General features: G+C 40.8%; 1 protein-coding gene across 1 annotated transcript; it reads left to right on the forward strand.

Moving 5' to 3' along the window:
* Positions 1-2,403: 2,403 nt before the first annotated feature.
* Positions 2,404-14,699, forward strand: sall1a (spalt-like transcription factor 1a). The gene is made up of 3 exons (XM_041970546.1): positions 2,404-3,291; positions 8,559-11,968; positions 12,967-14,699. Exons 1-3 carry the CDS (start codon positions 3,219-3,221, stop codon positions 13,405-13,407), a joined length of 3,924 nt encoding a protein of 1,307 aa, XP_041826480.1. The 5' UTR covers positions 2,404-3,218; the 3' UTR covers positions 13,408-14,699.
* Positions 14,700-16,576: the final 1,877 nt, after the last annotated feature.

A 16,576-nucleotide genomic window follows, 5' to 3' on the forward strand; every position in this document is an offset into this window, starting at 1 on the left:
TCCTCTTAAACCTTAAACCAACCACCAAGTTTTGCCTCTTCTCTCTTTTCTTGGTCCATTCCAGTTTCTGCTATCACAAACACACTGACGCTCGTGCACCCGCACGAGCAGCTGACCCAGATGAAGGCCTGATCCAGCTAGTTGGAATTCTCCTAGCGTCGCATCGAGCAGGGGAGCAGGACCATGAATAGAAACCCACCACGTGTTGAACGCGGTGTCAGACAGAGGGAAAAAAAAGAGGGGGGGGGGGGGGGGGGGGGTGTTTTTTTTTTTTTTAATAAATACACTGTGTGAGGATCACTAACAGCTCCGGGTTTGGGAGATTCCCGCTTTAACTACCACATTATGCGCTGAAACGCCCGCTGTTTCTGAGCTGTATGATCAATCATGACATGTCAGTGATAATAGTGAATGATGGCAGGCCCTCTGTGATACGCTGTGCACGGTATTGATTGCGCGTAACAGACAAATGCAAAGGTTTTGTGCGTCAAAGGCTTCACTCAGAGAAAAGTAGTTTTTTTTTTTTTTTTTTTTTTTCCATTTTTTGAAACAGCAACTGGTGGGCCGATGATACATGAATAAAATATTTTCTGATTAAATCCTTCAAAAATATTTCAATAACTATATTTAAATATTAGATGTTATTTTTTTCTGTGCAACCTGTTTATTTGTGTGATTAATATAATTTTAAAAATAAAGAGTGTACTGAAGAATCCTGTTATTTTGCTTTTCACTTTTGTAAAGCACAAAGATAAATAAATATAATTTCAATATTATATAAAAAAAATACAGCCAAACGCACAGGCTAAACAATTGAAATAATTAATATATATATATATATATATAAAGTTTGAAACTTTTTTCAGGCATTGGCTTGTGTCCGGCTGCGTCATTCAGACAGTTAACACTGTATCCTCACCGTCCCGAGTGAATCCCATTTAAAATGTCTGCCGCTCGGCTGGGCTGCAAATCACCCTGTTTACAATCTCACACCAACACTCACATCAATTAACTGGCCATTGATTTTCCCGCCCGGGACATTACAATATTGCAGTCCCCCTTATTTTTCCTCTCCCAGCAATTTCAACTTTGGTGCTCATAATTGCATGGGCTTTTTAACAGTGCGCGTGCACACTCCAGCCGCGCGCGCCCCCGCAGGATTGCCAATGATCATTTGCTGTTTCGTTCTGTTAGTCAAACCTTAAATTTCGATTTATATTGTTAGAAAATCCAGACATATATATATATATATATATATATATTTATATATATATATATATATATATATATATATATATATATATATATATATATATATATATATATATATATATATATATATATATAAACACATATTATCATACAGATATATAAATAAATACAAACTCAAATCATAGTTAATTATTTGGCATAACATGCTGATAAAGAAGATCACTCAGGACCATCAGAGGTATTTGATTTTCTTCTTGCTCTCTCCCTTTTTTTTTCATGAATAAGTAAATAGTGAGGCTTTGTCGAAACTAAAAGATAGCTGACACAAGAGTGGACCAGATCCATCTCGCCTGCAGCTGCTCTTTAAATATTCAGTGAAAAATAATGGCATCCGAGGCATCACCTATAGTAACATTATTATCTTCATTTCTCAAAATCAACCCGACTGAGAGCTTCGTTTATCTTTTTCAGGTAATAAATCTACTTGACTCAGCGATCACGTGAAGCTCCTGTGGGGACCTCTTGCCCTCTTAAAACATCTCAACTGAAGGCGCTTTCCATAAAGTGTAAATATTATTATTATTATTATTATTATTATTATTATTATTATTATTATTATTATTAAAACTGGACTAATGTTGTCATATTTCAATTACTTAAAAACACGTATTTATATTAATTAAATTGTACAAATAGATTGACAAACCTTTTTTTTTTTACATAAATGAAGTCATTTATTCTGATCTTTACAAATAACCCGGTATCCAGCGTAAAAGAAAGGAAGGGTGTAACATTTAAGTGTGAGAGGGAGATGAGAGCACGTGGGTGCGTGTCCCTAACAAATACATTTTTAGGTGAGAAATTTTAGAAAAAGCCTTTATTTATGTCCTTTCAGGTGAACAGACTCTCCGCTGTCTCTCTCCTATACTGATCATCCCCGCGCGCGCAGCACGTTTGAGTCTACTGTGCGCTAACAGAGAGAGAGAGAGAGAGAGAGAGAGAGAGAGAGAGAGAGAGAGAGAGAGAGAGAGAGAGGAGAGGAGGAAGGAGGAGGGAGATGGAGAGGAGGTGGAGGTGAATGGTAGCGTGACTGAATATCCCTGTGACCAATCAAATCTTCGATGGGTTGGGCTCCGGGCTTGTCCCACTGCCGCACGGGCCCTCAAAGTTTGTTTATTCGCGGAACGCAGTGTGTGATGAAAACGTGTTAGTAAGTGACTCCCTTTCTGCTAATCATAATCAAACGAAACTGATTGGGACGTCAAATCGCATCGTGGACCTCTTTTTTCTTTCTTTTTCAATTATTTTTTATTTGGAAAGGCGTTCTGCCGGTGCCATTTACGCACGGAACATGCTCGCGTTTTAGTGCACCGGCAGCCCCGTTTAAAACTCTCAGAGTAGGTGTTCTTCACACAACAAGAGCTGAATTATAACCATCTGAATGCGAGAGCGGAGGAGAGACGTCCGAGTTGCACAGAGAAGAAAGTTTGTTGGAGATCGCGGAGGTTTTGACTTGCGCTCCACATCTACAGCAGAGGAGGAAAAGCAAAGAAAAAGAAAAACTGCTTGATCAATGAAAGATTGAAAGGTACTGTCGCAGGAATGGACTCGAGACGCTGACATTCCCCTGTACTAGTCAAAGATAAGCTTCGACTTGGCTCGCAGAAGGGGTTAAAACGATATCTAAAGGGAGTTTGGAAAACCCAGCCTTTCTTCCCCATACGGATCAAGTCATTGGGTGGGAGCTGCGAGAGAGACAAGAGTCCCCAGCAAATCAGGAGCTAATTGATTAAAGAGACTTCATTTGAATAGGAGGGGGGCTGGCGAGGTGCCAATCGCCTTTCAAAGAAGCCCCCCCCTCCCCTCCCCCTCTCTATGATTAATCGCAGAGCATTATTGATAATCATAACGGGGCACATGCGCGGTGGATGGGCTCGATTTACGTAATTTTTGAGGAGGTTTTGTAGTCATTTTTTTATTCTTTGCCTGCTGATGTGCCAGCCAGCATGTCGCGGAGGAAACAAGCGAAGCCGCAACACTTCCAATCCGACCCTCATCTGCCTTTATCGGAGCACAATGGTGAGTCCAAGTAAACTATCGCTGCTTTTATCCACGGACCGTCAATTTCTCACACTTTTTAGGTGTGTTTTATGGCGACAGAGGGGAGAGACGATCGTTAGGAGTTTACACTTCGAATCGGACTTTCTATTATTAACATTTGTTTGTTTCTTTTTAAAGTCCATTTTTTGATGAAAATCTGACTTTTAGACAAACTTTATTCCAAAGATTTCTTCGCACTCGTTTGAATCAAATAAGAATATAAATTTAATCATTTTTCTTTTTTTTTCGAACTCAAATATCGATGTAAACAACTTTGTTTAGAAATTATTTTCACCTCTGTATGTTTTCTTTCTTTTATTATTTTTATTTATTTAGATAAAAAAAAAAAAAAACTTTTGTTTTGTTTTGTTTGTTTTGTCCCACGTTTTTTTAGAAACTAGAAACTCTCGGCCATTGTAGTTTTTGGTGGTCTCCTTGTTTTAGCGGTGCGCCGATGTGGACCACCCTGTCGCTTCTGCTCTCAACTGGACTCAAAACTTCTGCTGCGTCCCGGACACAGAAACACCCCCTTCCGCGTCTTTTAGCCCCGCGCTGTAAATTCGAAAAGCTGCAGTTTTCCCTCTTTTGGGAAAATCCTTATCAGCGAGCCGTCTGAATGTTTGCACACTCCTGTTTTTGTTGCCACGAGTTGAAATAAAAGAAGGACTAACTGCGCCAAAGAGCTTCAATAAACTTTATTTAAATTGTTTATGTTTTTATACAAAATTCTGAAACGATTTCTCCATTTTGCTCATCCTATACTCTTTTTGCACAAATTGCATCATCACGTCTAGGTTTGCACACTGTTAAGTACACACACACACACAAACACACACACACACAAACACACACACACACAAATTACACAACCGCTTTTTGTTTTATTACTAAATAAACGATCACTTTCTCAACCGAAATAGACGCAGATAAAACCTGGTTGTATTTTTACTGGTGTGTTTTGGCTGAAAATAAAACGAATGAATGACTTTGCGTCGCCGTTTTTGAAAATGTGATTATATACGTCTGTTTAAACAAAAGAAGAAGAAAGTCGCTTTAACAGTTTTGCAACTAAAGTATGAAATGAGTTTAAGTGGCAATCAGAAGTGCGAATTCGGGATTATGAACTACAGTTTCCAACAAAAGACAGTCAAGTTGCATTTAATTATATTGTTTTTGTTTCGTTTGGATGATAATATTAAAGAAAAACAATATTTAAATAAGAATTATTTTAATGATGAAGTAAAATGAGATGCACGCTTTAAATTGGATACATGAAGTTGCGCTACGTGTACAGGCCTTTATTTTTCAAAAAATATATTTTCTGTTATTTCGAGAAAGTCATGACTTAATTCTGATATGCAGCTGAATTAATTTTGTTACACATATTTATTTGTTTGTTTGTTTTATTATTTTTTGATCATTCTATTTCACCACCCCAAAAAAATATTTTTCTATTTCCATAAAGGAGAAAAAAAAGATTAAACTGATAAAAATAAATCCTTGTTGTGTTGACTTCTCCTGTAGGGCCTATAAATGTTATATATGCAGTGTAAATTTATTCTCAACAGCTCTTTGTGTTTAGTGCAATCTGAAAAGCATGTGCAGCTCATTTGAAATAAGCACTGAAAGTCATGCACAGAAGCGTATTTTCAGCCCAGTTCATGTGATTTTTAGGAACTTGATGGTTAATGCAAAAAACTAGTTAATTCCCGAGTGCTGATTTTTTTCAGCATTTTCCTTTAAATCTAATAAAGGAAGAGTAATGAAGAGTCACTCTTGTCACCAACTCTAGCAAACTGCAGAATGCTGAATTCCCCAATTATGTCCAATACTATTCCACATATTAAAATGCCTTGCAAGTGTCTTGTGTGTGTGATTATAAGAGCAGGGAGATGTTGTCTTAAAGTTTGGGGGTATTGTGCTGAGACTGTGTTCGTAGTGAATGTGCAGAGTTTTGTGCAGAATTGTGGAAGCCGGAAGTGGAACAGAAAGTTATGTTTGTAGCTGAGCTAGGTGATGCTGAGGGGCTGTAGCTGCTGGGAGGTCGGAGTGAGGGCCACAGAGGGTGGGATGGTGAGCTGTTTTAACCTTTGCCAGTGTCCCTCTGTGTGGAGGTGATCAGAGTTCAGGGCCCAGTGTGTTCCTCTCAGCCTTGCAATTGACCCTGCTGATCGGAGCTGCAGGCGGCCCAGCAAGGCCTCTGCTTTTTTATTTAAAATGTGTGTAACTGTGAGGCCTTATCAATGTTGTGGCCACCCCCCTCATGCCCTGTCAGAATGCCCCCACTCCACCAAGAGGGGAGATTGGCTAGGCAGCCCCCTCTACACTGTTCTGCAAACACAGTCGCTTGTCAGGTTGCCAGTGTTTATGTGGTGTGAGTCTAGGTGTAGAATGAAGGACTTGCTTTGTCTTTTTCCCTCCCCTTAAGCTTTAAGCATGTCACCAGGGCAGAGCTTCGTAGACTTGAGTCTCGTCCTGGACCAGGGCAGCTTTAGTGGAACCCCATCTAGTGTTCACTGGGATGGAGACGGTGTGAGCCGAAAGCCTCCCGAAGTTACAAGTGTCAAGAGGCTCACTGGGGGCCCCCTGCGAAAAATAATGTAGGATCTCTCAAAGCTCTCCGTCAACTTTTTTCGACTAATCCTCGCTTTCTCATCTCTCATATTCAGAGTTTGCTCAGTCTCTTCGAACCTCTGTCCTCCTGCTCTTTGTCTTTCCTGACGCCCTTTAGCCCTGCACACTGCTTACATTGTGCTCTTGATAGAGATTCTATAGAAGTTTTACACACTCCTTCATACCAGCTTGACTTTATCTTGATTTTAATTCAAAGTTAATCCTTGCTATTTTGGGAATTAAGCCTAATGCTAGCATCTGCACTGTTGGCTATACTTGTCTTTTGTGGACAGTGGATTTGTAGTGATGCATTGACTCATTTTTTTTTTTTATCCTCTTCTGCCCATCAAGTAAAGTAAGAGGGAGTTTAAAGAGAAAAACTCTTGCCGTGTTAAATTTAGTGTTGAAGCGATTCTTATATTTTAGATTTCTTTGGTCACACAAACTTAAGTCAGAGTTCGGCAGCTTGGACTGTCCAGTGCACTTAGTTAGGATGAATATTTTCATCCATTTTAATTTATTTTTTATCATAAAAATGTCATGTAATTTTGAACTGATTTTCTTTTTTTGGTTATTTCATATTCCACTAATATTTCTATTCTTATTATTACTAATAATATTATTAGCCCTTTTTAAAATACACATTCTTTAAATATTGTTAAATTGTAACAGGAAAAAGTTTCCGTTAAAGAAAAGACATTTGTCAGCGTAAACGTGATTTATTTTAATTTCAGAAAACACTTTTTCTTTTTTCTTCAGTATTTGCAAACTTCATGTAAATCTAAACACATAAATACTTTTGCTTCTCAGATGTTTGTAAGGCAAAAGTTTTTCTCTTTTCCAAAAAATGAATGGATTTTTTTCACACTAACTTTTGTAAAGTCAGCCTTGTTTTCTTTTTGTTGTTGTTTGCTTGTTTGTTTGTTTTGTTTTTGTTTTTTTTTTTTATCTTCACATTTTTCACCCTGTGAATCAAACTTTTTTTTTTTCTGCTTTTTTCAAAATTAATGCTCGGGGTGTAGATTGGTGGGTGGGTGAAGGGAGGGGGGCTTAACATGAAAAGTTATCATTAAAGTTGAGTCTTCCCTGTTTGCATGGTTTGGTGGTGTGAGGGCCGGGGTTTACTGTCATGGCAACTTTGCGTTATCTGATGTCTCTGAGCGGAGAAACATTGAGGGAGATAATCCCTGAATTAAACAGGATCTGCTTTGAGTCGACTGAGATGAGCAGGGCCAGGCCGTGCCGACGATCCCCGCCGCTCCCATGCTGCGTGAACAATGGGAAGGCATCCTGTCTCTCTGTGGGGCAGGGCTGCACTTCTCTGGGTTTCATTTGCAAATGAATTCTTGGCCCTGATGAAAGTGTTGAGGGGGCCAGAGCCACAATGAAAGGGATTCATAGAGAAATGCAATTTGTAAATCAACTTGTATGTTAAATAGCAAGATTTTAGTGTGACAAAGAGGGAAATGAATAAGGAAAGTCTGGAGCACAGCAGTGGCTCTGGGGGCAGGGTGTCGTCTCGCCTTTTCACTCCCTGACTCGTCCCATTTATTAAAATGGAAAAATCTGAAGACCAGTTTCTGTTTGCCTGTCAAAGGAGGCGCATTGTTTATGAATTTTCATCTGAGTAGCAGCAGAAGTTTCTGTTTCAATATTTCTTGTTCTGTGAGCTGGTGTGTCCGGTTTGTTAGTTTTGGCAAGTTTTAGATGCATGCTTTCTAATGCTTCCTGCTTTCCAGTGTTGACCAACTTGTGTTTTCAGTAAAATAGTTTATTTTTATTCTCCTTTTTTTTCCTGTTGCTTTTTTTCTCAGATGAATTAGATGACTTCTTTTCCTGTATGTGATAATGTTTTTCAATTATAAAACAAATTTGCAATGACATAAATAAAACAGTTTTATTTTTTTATTAACTGCTGCAAATAAACATTTTCATACCACAACTTTTACATCAATCTGGATTTATATTTAATTTTTTTAACCCTGTTTGCTTTACTTTGTTTGGTGCGTGCATGTATCTGTCTGGGTGCCACAGGCTCTGTTGTTCTTGTCTCACTGTGATTGCAGGCAGAGTGGATACAAATTAGTTTACTGACATAGATAACCTGTCCAAGATGCCCATAGTTGGCTGAAAATGAGCAAAGTTGACAGCAAATTGAAAGTCTAATAAGTCCTTCAAATGCTTGATTTGCTCCGAGTGGACAAGCAGACTTTGAAGGGCATGGAATATAGGAAATCAATGCCTTTCTATGAAATTTCATTAAGACCCAATGTCCTCACTTCACTCTATTCTATATTTTGATAGATTATCTGGAGAAAATGATTACCTTTGGTTTGGCTGATGAAACCCAGATGTACATCTTCAAAGATCAGTTTTAAGAAATATTTGAGTAGTTCCCATTGATTTTGTATCCCCTCTTATCAAGTTTCAGAGGCTACTGCATTGAATAACGCATCTTCTCATTTCTGTCGGCTTATTGTTGCCTTTGGATCTTTGTTTTTGTGAGCACATCAAAAGGATAAGTGTAAAACTGATTAACTTAAGATTAACAACAATGGAATTTGAGGAGATAAAGCTGCTTCTTCAGCTGCAAAACATTTCTAATCACTAATCCTCTGTTTCCTCTTTTTCAGGGGACACAGAACTTTGCTCCGAGGACACCCCCAGCAAGGAGTCAGACGCCCATGTCTGTAACAGATGTTGTGCTGAGTTCTTTGAACTTTCAAATCTTGAGGAACACCAGAAAAATTGCACTAAGAATCAGTTAGTTCTGATAGTGAATGAAAATCCTGCCTCCCCTGCCGGAACTGTCTCGCCTGGGTCTCCTCCCCATAATCCCGATGACCAGATGAATGACATAGCTAATAACACTGATCAAACAGAGTGCAGTGACCTTTTGGAGCCTAACACCCTTGAAAAAGACGAATCCATGGATGTGGATGTGTCTGGAATGAGTAGCGGGCATGAAGAGGAAAGCAGTCAAACAGAGAGCAGAAGCCCCATCAATACAGTCAGTAGCCATACGGTCAGGGGCACCTCTGGTCCTGCAGTAGGTACTTCAGCTATCTCTGCCTCTCTACCTCAGCTCAGTAACCTAACTGAACTGGGAAACTTCTCCATGATCAACAGCAATGTCATTATTGAAAATCTGCAAAGCACCAAAGTTGCTGTGGCTCAATTCTCCCAAGAAGCCAGATCCACTGGGGGCCCCAGGGTGGCAGTGCCAGCCCTAATGGAGCAGCTTCTAGCTCTGCAACAGCAGCAGATCCACCAGCTGCAGCTTATCGAGCAAATTCGCCATCAGATACTGCTATTAGCTTCTCAATCTCCAGAAATGCAGGTACCCCCAACAACCACTCCAGGCACAATGGGTCCTGCTGCCAGCCCACTGACTACACTCAGCTCACATCTCTCCCAACAGCTGGCTGCAGCCGCAGGCCTAGCGCAGAACCTGGCAAGTCAGTCAGCCAGTATCAGCAGCCTGAAACAGCTGGCTGCAGCAGCACAGCTACCTCAGTCCAACCCAAGCAGCAGTGGGACATCTCAGAGCATTACTACACTGGGACCATCAACAGTTAATCCCCAGTCCTCTGAGAAGAGGCCTAGTATTATGAGCAGCCTCCATTCTCAGCTAAGCAACTCCTCCTCGCTTGCCAAGTCATCAACACCAGCATTTGGAATAGGTAGCTTGTTAAGCTCTGCAGTGAATCCCCTTCTACCTCAGCCCCCACCTGGAAACCCCATGTTCTCTAGCTCCCTGCCCAGTGTCGGCACTACTGTAGAGGACCTCAACTCTTTAGCAGTTCTAGCCCAGAGGAAAGGCAAGCCACCAAATGTCCCTTCATTTGAGCACAAGAGCAGCTCTGATGATGCTTTCTTCAAACATAAGTGCAGGTTTTGTGGCAAGGTGTTTGGGAGTGACAGTGCCTTGCAAATCCACCTGCGCTCTCACACTGGCGAGAGACCATACAAGTGTAATGTTTGTGGCAACCGCTTCTCCACCCGTGGTAACCTGAAGGTACATTTTCAGCGTCATAAAGAAAAATATCCACATATCCAGATGAACCCCTATCCTGTTCCTGAGCATCTAGATAACATACCAACAAGCACCGGCATTCCATATGGCATGTCTATGCCCCCTGAGAAACCTGTCACCAGCTGGCTGGACAGTAAACCAGTTTTGCCCACGCTGACGTCCTCTGTCGGCATGCTGCTGCCACCAACCATGCCGAGCCTGCCCCATTTTATCAAAAAGGAAGATCAGTCAATAGCCATAACAAGCCCATCTGTTCCGACAAAGAATGACTCAGGTGCTGCAGAGCCTTCAGCTAAAAGTAAAGAAAGAGTGTCTGAAGAGGGTGAAGGTGTAACTTTGCCTACCTCAAATGGGAAAAATGAAGAAAGCAGCCACTCCTCAGGCCTAATGACAAATGTGAGCTCTGTCTCAGAGAGTGTTGCTGAGTATACAACATCTAACAGCCCACCTATGATGACCAACCCACTCATGCCTCTTCTGACTGATCAGTTCAAGGCTAAGTTCCCTTTCGGAGGCATCTTGGATCCCCTCCAGGGGTCTGAGACCTCCAAGCTGCAGCAGCTTGTGGAAAACATTGACAGGAAGGTGACAGACCCAAATGAATGTGTCATCTGTCACCGGGTGCTGAGCTGTCAAAGTGCTCTAAAAATGCACTATCGCACTCACACGGGGGAAAGGCCCTTCAAGTGTAAAATCTGTGGCAGAGCGTTTACCACCAAGGGAAATCTTAAGACACACTACAGTGTCCATAGGGCAATGCCTCCCCTCAGAGTTCAACACTCCTGCCCTATTTGTCAGAAGAAGTTCACCAATGCTGTGGTTCTTCAGCAACATATTCGCATGCACATGGGTGGACAGATCCCCAACACCCCCCTGCCAGAGAGTTATCCAGAGTCCATGACATCTGATACTGGCTCATTTGAGGAGAGAAACTTTGATGATCTGGACAACTTCTCTGATGACAATATTGAGGGTATGGAAGAGGGCCCCGATAGCAGTGTGCCTGACACGCCTAGGTCAGCTGATGCTTCTCATGACAGTCTATGTAACTCCCCAGTTCTCTTTGAAATGGCAGGTCAGGAGGGGCAGGACAAAAATGGTCACGAGAATGCTCAAAATAATGAAATGGAGGAACCCCCAACCAGCTACATGAAGGTTAGCGCAAATGGCTTAGTTGAGGGGGATTGCCTCACCAATGATTCCTCATCTCTGGGAGGAGATGTTGAAAGCCAAAGCGCCGGGAGTCCAGCTGTGTCAGAATCTACCTCCTCCATGCAGGCGCCATCCCCCACTAGTGTGCAGCCACAGCCACATAAATCCCCCAGCCTTGAAGAAAGGCACCAGCGGGCCTTATCTTTGGACCACACCAGTACAAGCCTCTTTCAGTCTCACCCCTCCAATGTCGGAGCCCTGGACCTGACATCTGTCAATCCCTCAAAAGACCCCCTGGGCATGATATTCCCCTATCGAGAGCGTAACATCATCAAGAATACATCCTGTGACATCTGTGGGAAGACCTTTGCATGTCAGAGTGCCTTGGACATTCACTATCGAAGCCATACCAAAGAGCGACCATTCATTTGCACCGCTTGTAACAGAGGTTTCTCCACCAAGGGCAACCTCAAGCAGCACATGCTAACTCATCAAATGAGAGACCTGCCCTCACAGCTTTTTGAGCCGTCAAATACCAGCCTGTCGTCCAGCCCAACCCCTTCCCTCCTGTCTGTCGGCTCTCTCAACAAACCGGAGGTCAACGGCTTCCTCCATGGCCTCCACCCAGACAACAAGGACGTTCCCCAAGGCTTGGTTACATCATCTGCTTCCACCTCCCCTGTGCTTTCTGCTGCTCCGCCACGCAGGACGCCCAAACAGCACTTCTGCAATACCTGCGGAAAGTGTTTCTCCTCCTCCAGTGCTCTTCAGATCCATGAGAGAACCCACACAGGGGAGAAACCCTTTGCCTGCAGCATCTGTGGTCGAGCTTTCACTACCAAAGGAAACCTTAAGGTAAATTTTGCTTTTCTCCCTGAAAGTTTGTGCGTGAGAATGTTGTTGAAAAATTTGTTTCAGGGCTGCTATTTAGTTTTATATGGCATATCAGTGTGCTTGACATCGAGAGGCAATAATGTTGTGTAATTAATGAAAAGAACAGCTTTGTGGGAGAAGAATGACCTGAGTGGAAAGGCTGAATCATGCAGCTAATATGATTATTGGGGAGAAATTCAAGAGTGTGACCAGCTAAGAATGATTGGGTGCACAGAGTTAATTATCACATTGAACTAGGTCACTCTGTTTTTTTCCACAACAGATTCTATAAAAGATGTCACAAGGTTAAATTATTAAGCAAAGCATCTGCTCAATGATCTACAGGAACTTGGAGTAAATAATGTGCACTGAATATGAAATTATATCAGTTATTTTTGAGTGGGTCAATTCTTAATCCTGGGGAGGAATTTAGGTTACTTGTTAATATTTAATTTTTACTTTACATATACTTATGAAGTTTAACTAGTCTCAGTGTTATAAAGAGAAACAGTCTCTTTTTTTCTAAATACAGTTAAACACAATTGTCTAAATGTATCTGAGGATTTTTAAGATATCTTCTCTTCTGTGAGAAAGAGTATTGGCTTAAGTGAAATGTCACATGTAATACTGGCTGCTGCAATGAAACTGGACAGTGTAATTTTACCCTGTGTCCTGGGGTCCCCTCATGGAATGAGCAAATTAAAGTTTAGATTAAACACTGTGTATCAGTCTTGCCCAAATCAGATGTTTACACCATGCTGGTACCTCTTGCAGCATACCCAGCTCACCAGTCTGCTGCACACAGGGTGTGAAACTATTTTAATAAAGTCAAGCATTATTATTATTTTTTCCATTGCATCATCTCATGTGCAGCTCCTCTGGCCAAGTTTGTAAACATCACTAATTTTTATCCCTCTCATTACTGTGTGTGTCTCTCCTCCCCTCCTTCAACTCCCTTTCTTTCTCCTCTGTCTGCGTAGGTTCACATGGGCACACACATGTGGAACAGTGCTCCCGCCAGACGTGGCCGCAGACTCTCCGTGGATGGTCCAATGGCCTTCCTGGGCACAAACCCAGTCAAGTTCCCTGAGATCTTCCAGAAAGACATGGCATCGAGGGCAAGCAATGGTGACCCCTCCAGTTTCTGGAACCAATATGCTGCAGCCTTCTCCAACGGCCTGGCAATGAAGACAAACGAAATCTCCGTCATCCAGAATGGAGGCATCCCTCCCATGTCAGGTGGCGTGGGAAATGGGGGTAGCTCTCCTATAGGTGGCCTCACAGGCAGCTTGGACAAGCTGCACAACACGGAGCCCAATGCAGCTCTGGCTGGTCTGGAGAAAATGGCCAACACAGAGAACGGGGCCCACTTCCGGTTCACACGCTTCATGGAGGACAATAAAGAAATCGTCACCAATTAGCACGTATGTCCTCACATTGGGCACAGACATGCGAAGATGCCTCAAGGCATGCTGTACACACATGTGGACACACACAGAAGACGAGAAAGGAAGAGAACAAGACGAGGATAAAATGAACTGCTTTTCTCGCCACTGAATCTTTACGAACATGAGTGTGAAGACAAGATGCTTTTTTGTACAATGTACATGTTATAGTTTTAAGGAGCTTATTTATTAGTGATTATAATCTTGCTTGAAAACAAGTGAAAGCATTAACAGTTAGTTTTTGTTTATTTTAAAGCCAGAATGGGTATGTTTGAGTGCTTTAAAAATGTGCTTTTGAACCTTAGAAAATCTGGTTAGATAACCTTACCTTGGCATTAAGTTATTTTCTGTCTGTAGTAGCTATAACCGAACTGTCTATGTTCATGTGACGCATTAGCCTCTGTAATAAGCAAACAGACTCGTTGTAAATAATGTACACTGATCTTCTTTAGATGGTCTAACATCTGTGTGTTCCCTCTTACAATATTTGAGACAAAACAATGACATTCAAGCAAGGGACAAAATGATGTGGTAGTTCCTTTCTTTCCAGTTGTTATTTACCTTTATCTTATTTAAGGAAGACAAAACATTGAAGTTTGCTATGTTTTAAGAGTTTCTTTAGTGTTAACTTGTTTTGTTGTTGCAGTCTGTGTATTGTACTTTCTACTTTTTTGTTTATTTCCATATTTTCTCCCTCGGTCTTTCTCTCTCTCTTTTTTTCTCATAATTTGCTGTTGTTGAGAACAAGACAGCGACTAAGAGGGGAATATTGGTTCTGGTTTATTCCCTGGTTTTTTAGGAACCGAGGCAGCCAATCAATTTAGAAGGATTGTCCTTTAGTTCCTCAGCTGGATTTCCACGTTTGCTGCTATGTCCCAGCATCCTCACTGACATCAAGTGCAAAGTTGTGTGTTGAAACTTCTGTAAATATGTTCAGATGTGGAAATACAAACTCCCTCGCAGAGAAAAATGTACATATTGCTCACACAAGAAGTCCGTTATGGCCAGGGGACAAAATGATAGTGTTTTTATAAATATAAATATATATTGGGTTTGACAACCTTCGGACTGTTACATGCACTTTCTTGGAAAGTTGGAAGATCTTTATGGGTCCAGTTTCTCTACACTTTAATACCTACTAACAACTAAGATACTGTAATTCTTTACTCTAATAATCAAATACATCAGTTTTCCAAAAGAAACAGTGTGTGTTTGTGTGCTTTCATTGCTTCATTTTAAAGAAAAACAATAATTAAAACAATATTTTTGAAGCAAGTTTGCTGACACCTTTTTTCACATATTTATTTTTATTTTTTTTAAGAGAAATGGAGCAGGTAATGATGCAGTAAATTATGGGATGAGTTTCTTTGCTCTTTAGTTCAAAATGTTCTGTTTTTACTTTATTTACTTTTTAAATTCCCAGAATCATCATTTAAAGGCCAAAGCTTGGAAACAAATTATTAAAAGGCTTTTTTTTCCAGTTATTTATTTTAAACCTATGAATAAATGGAAATATATATAATTTTTGCCTCATTAAGATAAAACAAAAATCTATTTTAAATAGCTTTTGTAGATTTTTAAACACTTTTTTTCTTTAAGGAAAAGAAAAAGCTTTTCACAAAGAACTGGACGATCTGATGAGCCGCTGTAAATCTCTAAACAAGCTGCCAAACTCGCTTGCATGAGTATCTGGGTAGATAATGACTGCCTTTAATACTTTTCTTTAAAAAAATGTATTCAAACTGAAAAAATGTGCCTCTTTTTGTATTTCAACAGCTGCATTTCATTTAACACATCGTTGCACATCCTGAAATCTAGGATCTGCTCATTTCTGTGCGGCATCCTTCGCGCTCTCTCTCCTCCCTTTACTCCTCTCCTCCACGAAACCCAAATGCCCAATATTTACGTTTTAGATTTCAAGACGTTGAAGCTAAATGATCCTTGGCCGCAGTGCCTGTTTTCTTTTGAACAGTCACATCTGTTCCCCTGAGCTGTGTTTGTGCAGCACATCGGCTTCCTGAGAGATTCCTTCAAATACAGAAAGAAAAAGAAAACTGACTCCACATTCCTGACTAATTATGTTAAAAAATTTAATTGTGTGTGCATTATTATTATTATTATTATTATTATTATTATTATTATTATTATTATTATAAGTGACAGGATTTTTTAAGAAGATTGTATTTAAAAAAATCTCATTTGTTATGATTATAATAGTGTTGCATCAACAGTTCAAGCTACAGCAGAAGAGACTGAATCTTAAATATTTCTAAATGAAAGAATGAGTAAATAAAGGCCTGGTGATGAGAACTGCTCACAGGTGAAAGCAGCAAACATCCAGCTGTATATTTGCATGTTTTATCTCTGTGTGAGTCTTCCCACCACCTTGCATGGACTGGGCTCCCCGCTTCTTGGTTCCTTGCTTTAGTATCGATTGAGCTGTGCAGTATTACAGAAACACTTGAATCTCAGGTGGCAGGAATGTGTACGATTGATCTCTTCCACTGTGGCTCCCAGCAGTGGCTTTTTGCTCCACAACACACAACACCACAGGAAGAGCCGGGGCGAACACACTGAAACACAATCGCTCCAGACTAAGAGGGGCTGTCCCAGTCTGCCCCGCTCACTGTCACCGTTTATTCTACTGCTGAGTCTCACTCACTGCTTTGCAGCTATACTCCCATACTGTAATTACAGGAGTGCAGAAGTGTTTTATTTTTTAAGCTAATACTCACACATTTTGGGGGAAAAATAATTTTCTTTTCAGCATATTAAACTCATGTTTATATTTCCTCATTTGACCTTTTGCTGCAGTCTCTGTAAAAAATGGGAACCATCGGCACAGAAACATTACTCTCTTTTAGCTCTAAGCCGCTCCTGTCCACTTACTGTACACTCAAAGCTTTATCAAGGGCTGTGTGCACAGCTGCCACACTGCAAAAATCCAATCATTTGTCTCCAGTGGGAGTCACATTGTGTTACAAATTCATCATGCAAAGATTTCTGGAAATACAAATCAGCAATCTGTTTATTTCCACTTAGAAGTAGCAAAGTTTTAAATATTTTTCACTGGTCTAAATGTTCTCTGCAGGACATTAAACTACTAGAAAGAGTAGATTTTTTACACAGCATACCAAAAAAAGTT

This window comes from Melanotaenia boesemani, chromosome 1 (assembly GCF_017639745.1).
Source record: "Melanotaenia boesemani isolate fMelBoe1 chromosome 1, fMelBoe1.pri, whole genome shotgun sequence".
Lineage (NCBI taxonomy): Eukaryota > Metazoa > Chordata > Actinopteri > Atheriniformes > Melanotaeniidae > Melanotaenia > Melanotaenia boesemani.

Excerpts from the sequence above, each read along its gene's own strand:
- sall1a (XM_041970546.1), top strand. The coding sequence starts at position 3,219 with ATGTCGCGGAGGAAACAAGCGAAGCCGCAACACTTCCAATCCGACCCT. Across the intron at positions 3,292-8,558 it reads GCCTTTATCGGAGCACAATG|GGGACACAGAACTTTGCTCC; the intron begins GTGAGTCCAAGT and ends CCTCTTTTTCAG. Across the intron at positions 11,969-12,966 it reads CTACCAAAGGAAACCTTAAG|GTTCACATGGGCACACACAT; the intron begins GTAAATTTTGCT and ends CTGTCTGCGTAG.